This window comes from Bos javanicus, chromosome 7 (assembly GCF_032452875.1).
Source record: "Bos javanicus breed banteng chromosome 7, ARS-OSU_banteng_1.0, whole genome shotgun sequence".
NCBI classification, from domain to species: Eukaryota; Metazoa; Chordata; class Mammalia; order Artiodactyla; family Bovidae; genus Bos; species Bos javanicus.
In genome coordinates, this window is record NC_083874.1 from 19,480,394 (window position 1) to 19,487,111 (window position 6,718).

Consider the following 6,718-nt stretch of genomic DNA (forward strand, 5'->3'; position numbering starts at 1 on the left):
TAACCTTTGAATTAAGAGCCTTGAGTGAAATGTACAGAGAAGTTCCTGGACTGAGAAAAAGCCTTCAGAGCCTGGCTGTGCGGCCCCCTCCCAGATAAACTTATGTCCACCTCCAGTACGGCTCACATCTGGGCAGCTTTTTAAAAAAATGTATCTATTTGGCTGCATCAGGTCTTAATTGTGCCATGAGGGATATTTGCTGCATCATGTGGGATCTTTCCTTGTGGTGCAGGAATTCTCTAATTGTGGTGCATGGGCTCAGTAGTTGCAGCACTTGGGTTTAGTTGCTCTGAGGCATGTGGGATCTTAGTTCTCACCAGGGATGGAACCCATGTCCCCGCTGCATTGCAAGGCAGATTCTTAACTACTGGACCACCAGGGAAGTCTCTCTGGGCAGCTTTTGAGTAGGTGTGTGAAGCAAACTGCTGAACTGAATAGGTCCCATCATCCCATCCCAGGCAGCACCCAGATCACCCCTACTCTGCCTCCCCCAGCCCCGTTTCTTCCTCTGGTCCCGCCCTGATCCCACGTGTGGGAGTGGGGACTCAGTGTGTGTGTGTCCTGATCTGTTTCTCCTCCCTGGGGCTCATGTGGATCTGTTGAAGGAAGGAAGAGTCCCAATTCCAGTGACACTGATCCTTTCTTTTTTTTTTTTTTAATTTAAATTTATTTAATTAGAGGCTAAGTACTTTACAATATTGTATTGGTTTTGCCATAGATCAACATGAATCCGCCACGAGTGTACACGTGTTCCCAATCCTGAACCTCCCTCCCATGATCCTTTCTAATTAATTAAAAAATCTCATATTCACAGTTCTCAAAGCATTGCACTCTGTCAAAGGCAGGAGGGAACACATTCCCATTTCACAGATTGACAAACTGAGGCTCAGAGAGGCAAAGTCACTTGTCCAAGATTGCCCAGCAGACAGTGGAGAACCCAGGCTGGATAGGTCCCATTCACCCTTAGGTGGATGTCAAGGGCATGGCCCCTCTTCAGGGGTGTGGGGAGCCCCTGCTACTTGCCCAGGGTCATGGAGGCAGCAGCAGGGAGACTCCAGGCACTCCATTCCCCGTAGTCGGTGAGGTCCTGAGCGGCCACCTGGATGCAGTACTTGGCTTGAGGCCTCACAGCCTTGAGGGTGAAGGATGTGGCTTCAATTGGCCCCACCTGAGAGCAGAAGCAAGGCTGGGTCAGTGGGAATGAGGATACTCTGATCAAGCCTTCTGTCCCCCCCCCCAGGCTGTTGCCCTGGGACTCAGGCACCGATGTCCATTCGAAGCAGCATGCCCTCTGCGGCCCCCTGCACGCCTTTGGCCACCTTCAACATCTTGCTGAGCAGAGAAAGACTACCCCTCCAGGGTCAGGCAGTTCTTGGTCAACCAGGAGCATGCTTTTCATATACAAACCAACCCACCCTGTGTGCACACCCCCACTAATCCCTTTCTCCATCACTCACTCCTGTTCACAGCTGAGTAATGTTCCCATGAGGGGACGGACCACACATTGTGGACCCATCATCTGTTGAGGGCCCTGACATTGTCTCCTCCTTATGGCCACTGTGAGTAATGCTGCTGTGAACATTCATGTACAAGTATTTGTTCAAGATCCTGTTTTTAATTTTTTCAGGTGGATGCTCAGGAGTGGAACTGTTGGGCTGCCTTTTCAAAGAAATATTTATTTATTTTGGCTGTGCTGAATCTTAGTTAGAGCATGCAAACTCTTAATTGCAGCATGTGGGATCTAGTTCCCTGACCAGGGATTGAACCCTGGGCCCCCTGCATTGAGAGCTCAGAGTCTTAGCGACTGGATCACCAGGGAAGTCCCTGGGCTGCCTTTATGTCACACACCAGCACCCTAAGCTGTGACCAAGACCCCAGTGCACATTTACACATCCTCTTCCCTCTATCCAAGAACCACCACCCTCGTCCTCACCTGACGGAAGCGAGCAGCCCCATGACGCTTGTAGCGGATCCGGTACTTGAGGGAGAAGATCTCCGGGAAGGGCCAGGTCCGGGGGGGCTCCCATTGCACCCACAGCCACTGCCCAGGGAGGGGGCTCAGGCGCACGCCTTCTGGAGGATCCGGTTTGACTGATGGACAAGCAGGAGGCAGGGTCAGCAGAGGGGACATTCATTCATTCATTCAACCAAATGATAAATATTATTGAGTGCACGGCGATGTTCTGGACGTTGGGACACAGTAGCCCTGTCCTCTTGGAGCCCAGTCCCTTCAGGCAGAAGACAACAGACAAGAGGCAAATCTGAAGGTCATAAAGGGGAAGGAAGAGAGTTCAGGAGTGCAGGGAGGGGAGTGGGCTACAATATTCTTTGAGACACAATTTACACACCAGAGAACTCACTCTTTTAAAGTGTACGGTTGTCGTTTTCATATATTCAGAGTGTTGTGTGACCATCACCACTGTTTAACCCAGAACATTCCATCACCCCTCAAAGAAACTCTGTCCATATTAGCAGTCACCCTCCATTCCTCACTCCCTAGACCCTGACAACCAGGAACCCACTCCCTGTATCTCTGGATCGGCCTGCTCTGCACGTTTCCCATCAGTGGAATCACACCTGTGTGTCCTTCCGTGTCTGCTTCTCTCACTGAGCATCGTGTTCTCAGGGTCCGTCCACATGGTAGTGAGCGTCTGGGCTCCTTTGCTTTTTATGGCTGAATAATATTCCAGGGTGTAGATGGACACATTTTGAGAATCCATTCATCAGTTAATGAGCATTTGTGTTGCTTCTGCTTTACGGATAATGCTGCTATGAACATTCATGTACAAGTTTTTGTGCTTTCATATCTTTTAGATATATACCTAAGGACTGAAATTTCTGGATTACTCAGTAATTTATCTTTAAATCTTTGAGGGTCTGCCAGACTGTTTTCTAGCAACCACTAACAATGTGTGATGGTTTGCAATTAAAAAAAAAAAAAGTGCTCAGGGGAGGATTCACTGAGGAGATGACATCTGAGTTGAGACCTATAGGAGGTGAGGGAGTAAATGCAGATCTAGGGAGGAAGAGCCGTCTACACAGAGGGCACAGCATGTGCAAGAGCCCTGGGGCAGGACTGTGCCTGACATGCTGGAGGAACAGTGAGGAGGCCCGTGTGGCTGGAGCAGAGTGAGCAAAGGGGAGAGGGGGAGGAGGGAAGGACAGGGAGGGGATGGGGAAGGCCGTGCAGGGCACTGTGGGCCATGAGAAGGACTTGGGCTTTCACCCGTAGGAAGGTGGGAGCCCTGGAGGGCTGTGAGCAGTGCAACGATGGGACCTGACTGTAGTGCTCACAGGTGCCCTCTCGTGGCTGCCTCAGGAAGCACAGATGGATGTGAGGGCAGGAGCGAGGGAAGGACCGATATCGGCCGCGCGGTCCAGGTGGGCGATGATGAAGGCTGGACCAAGCAGGGGCTCCGGAGGGGGGAGAAGTGGGCTGATTCTTGGTCAACTGTGAAAGTGGATCCCACCGAATCCGTATGGATAGACAGGATCTCATCCTGACAGGAGGGAGGTGAGCCTGTTGTGGGGGAGGAGTAGGAGGAAGGTGGGGGGCCCTCCACACCCCCACCTCGACCCCTACTCACTGATGTGCTCTGGGACAAAGGGCACGAAGCTGCTGCTGACACCGCCGGGGTGGACAGCTGTGATGTTGAGCACATAGGGCACCATGGAGAACATCTGGACGTCGGGGATGACACAGCTGGTGGCTTCCGGTGTCTGCTGGAGGCAGGGCCAGCTTTCCCCATGAGCTGCCACGCCGAGCCTGTACATAGAAGGGGTGCTGTGAGGATCCTACCACTTCCTGCTGGCCCACCTGTGCCCTGATCCCACGTGAGGACAGTAGGTCCCAGTCTTGGCTGTGTGATCCTAGGCGGTCCCTCAACCCAACATCACAGAACTTGGGTGACCCAGGGTCGGAGGGAATACCCCACTGGAAGGTGCTAGGGTCTAGGCTGTAAAGCTTTCTAGATTGTCAACATTCCAGCCTTAGAATGCCAACATTCCCAGGTCTATGGTTCACAGATTCTGGAGTCTGGAATAATGATTCCAATTCTCTTGAGTTCTGGCACCCTTAGATTTCAGACTCTAGAGACTGGAGTTCAACACCACCCACAGAACCTTCCACAGCGTCCAAAACGTTCTGCCTCTGCAGTGTGGATGCTAAGTGCAGCCAGTGCAACCGAGTGGGGCTTCTATTTTATCTAATCTACCTGAGTGTTTCCTGGTGGCTCGGATGATAAAGAATCTGCCTACTATGCAGGAGACCTGTGTTTTACTGCTGGGTAGGGAGGACCTCCTGGAGAAGGAAATGATAACCCACTCCAGTTTTCTTGCCTGGGAAATGCCATGGATAGAGGAGCTTGGAGGGCTGCAGTTCCTGGGGTCACAAAGAGTCGGCTACAACTGAGTGACTAACACTTTCTGCTTTCTTTCTAATCTACATGAAGTTTCTAGTTATCAGAAAGCTTGAGAAAGTTTCTCAGAACAACTCAGGTGTATGAATCTACTTTCCCAAACACAAATGTTATAAAATCTAATTAGAGATCAATATTTTCCAGTGAACATTTAGCATCTGAATTGAAATGTGATATATATACATAAAGCATCAATGGAATTTCCATGACTTAGTATAACAGGACTGAATGTACAATATCTCATTAATTTTTAAAGTTTTGATGACATGTTGAAACAATACTTTGAGCAATCCTATTCATGATAATAAATCAATTTCTAGTATAAATTTTTAGTATAAATGGAGAAGGAAATGGCAACCCACTCCATTATTCTTGGCTGGAAAATCCCATGGACACAGGAGCCTGGCAGGCTACAGTCCATGGGGTTGCAAAAACTCAGATATGACTGAGTGACTGAATGTGCATATTAGTATAAATTTAAATATATGAACTCTATATAAGCATGTTAAAGCACATTATATTCAATCATATTAAATGGTACATCTTTGGAATATTTGAATATTATTTAAATAAAATACTAAAACCAGTATCACCATTTTGTTTTTAAATTTTTCAAATAGGGCTTCTAGGAAATTTTACCCTCCATACATGGCTGACAATATGTATTCTAGGGAGTATATTTCTAAGGGTTGGTGCTGCTCTAGAATTTTGAGTGTTTCAGGTTCTCGCTAAGTGTTCAGCTACCCTGATCCTAGGGGTCAGCCCAGTTTTAGTCCCCATGAAGCCCTCCAGGCTGTCTGACCTGTAGGTGGCAATGAATGATGTGGGCCTGGTGGAGTTCGGAGGAGTGGGCAGCAGGGTCCAGGAGCAGTCCACGGCGACCGGGTACCTGGAGGCCTGGCACCGCACCCTGGGCTGGGAGGAAGCTACTGGGTGGCCTGGAGAGAGAGGGAGAGTGTGAGCTTCTCATCCACTGGAACTGTCAAAGCCTTGCTGTGGCTCACCAGCCCCCATCTTGCTACCAGTCAGTGCTGGGCACACAGCAGGTGCCTAATAAAGGTTTGTAGAATGAATGAGTACATGAATGAAAGGCATTCACATCATCTCCCATCCCTTGATACAATCTGCCAAGGCAGGAACTATTAGCCCATTTTCCAGATGGGAAAACTGAGGTTGAAGGAGTCACAGAGGGGACCTGGGGGTGGTAGGGACTTCTGGTGGGAGAGAGATGCTTTCCTAAACTCCCTCTTTGTGATAGTTTTGTTTTGAATCACATGAAGTGAATGAATACAGTTAAAATGTCTCTCTCTCCCAGCCTCCCTCCCTCCAGGCTGTGGCTGCCGCTTCCTGGTCCCCTTGGGGTAGGACTTGCCTCTTTGTGCCTCAGTTTCCCCCATCTATGCAATGGGATGGTAACTCTCTCCCGCAAGTGGGCATACAGAAGGCATGTGGGCTCTCAGCCCACCCAGAATATTCCATGGCGGCATACCAATCCAGTCCTCAGACAGTGTCTCTCTGCCAGGACTCCCTCCAACCCCTGGGGTCCACACATACCTTCTCTCTCGCGACAGAATGAGCAGCCCAGCCAGAGGCTGACGGCAAAAACCAGGACGAGTCTCAGGGCCATGGCTCCGGCAGGCTCTGCTCTCAGGGGCTGGGACCAGGAGCACCCTCAGGGAGGCAGGGGACTCGGGTCCCACCCAGGGGAAAGCCCAGCCCCCTTTGGAGGCCCCCTACTTCCCCTTCCCTGTCTGACTCACCGCCCAGTTCCTGGGGCCCTGGAGGAGGAGCCCCCAGTCCCTTCTCCGGCCACCCCCAGTTTCTGGTGCGGAAGGCCCCGAAAGTGGGGGCAGAGAGAGGAGGCCACAAAAGGGAGAAGTGGTGACCCCATGGCCTTTCCCAGCAGAGCCTTCCTTCCGGCTTCAGCAAGGAGGGGGAGCCCCCGGGGAGGGTGGTAATGACAGCGAGAGAGACAACAGAGAGGCGGGATGCGGGGGGGCACTAAGCAAGACAGACTGACAGACCCGGGTGATGTTGGATCACTCATCAACCACTGAGATGGGGACCCCTCCCCCCGCCAGCTGCACTCCATGCTCCAGGCCACAGAGAGGCAGACACCCAGGTTTTTGGGCGGACATCCCCCACTGAGGACATTCTCCGAGGACCTGGGATGCCCGGGGAGAGGCAAAATGACTGCTGGGTGCCGTGGAACCCCGGGGACAGGCTGGACACAGGGCCACCTCCCTGCTTGAGCTGGAAAGAGCCAAGAACCCCCAGGGGATTTCAGAAGGTTAGCCCAG

General features: G+C 51.3%; 1 protein-coding gene across 1 annotated transcript; it reads right to left on the reverse strand.

Moving 5' to 3' along the window:
* Nucleotides 1-637: 637 nt before the first annotated feature.
* On the reverse strand, nucleotides 638-6,154 carry EBI3 (Epstein-Barr virus induced 3). Its single transcript, XM_061422635.1, has 5 exons — nucleotides 5,973-6,154; nucleotides 5,221-5,356; nucleotides 3,588-3,766; nucleotides 1,934-2,091; nucleotides 638-1,168 (listed from the first exon to the last, which is right to left on the reverse strand). Exons 1-5 carry the CDS (start codon nucleotides 6,043-6,045, stop codon nucleotides 1,016-1,018), a joined length of 699 nt encoding a protein of 232 aa, XP_061278619.1. The 5' UTR covers nucleotides 6,046-6,154; the 3' UTR covers nucleotides 638-1,015.
* Nucleotides 6,155-6,718: the final 564 nt, after the last annotated feature.

Bases quoted from the DNA above. Each gene is read 5' to 3' on its own strand.
- EBI3 (XM_061422635.1), bottom strand. From the start codon at position 6,045: ATGGCCCTGAGACTCGTCCTGGTTTTTGCCGTCAGCCTCTGGCTGGGC. The intron at 5,357-5,972 runs GTATGTGTGGAC...CTCTCTCTCCAG, and splicing joins ATTCTGTCGCGAGAGAGAAG to GCCACCCAGTAGCTTCCTCC. The intron at 3,767-5,220 runs GTCAGACAGCCT...TTCTATGTACAG, and splicing joins TCATTCATTGCCACCTACAG to GCTCGGCGTGGCAGCTCATG.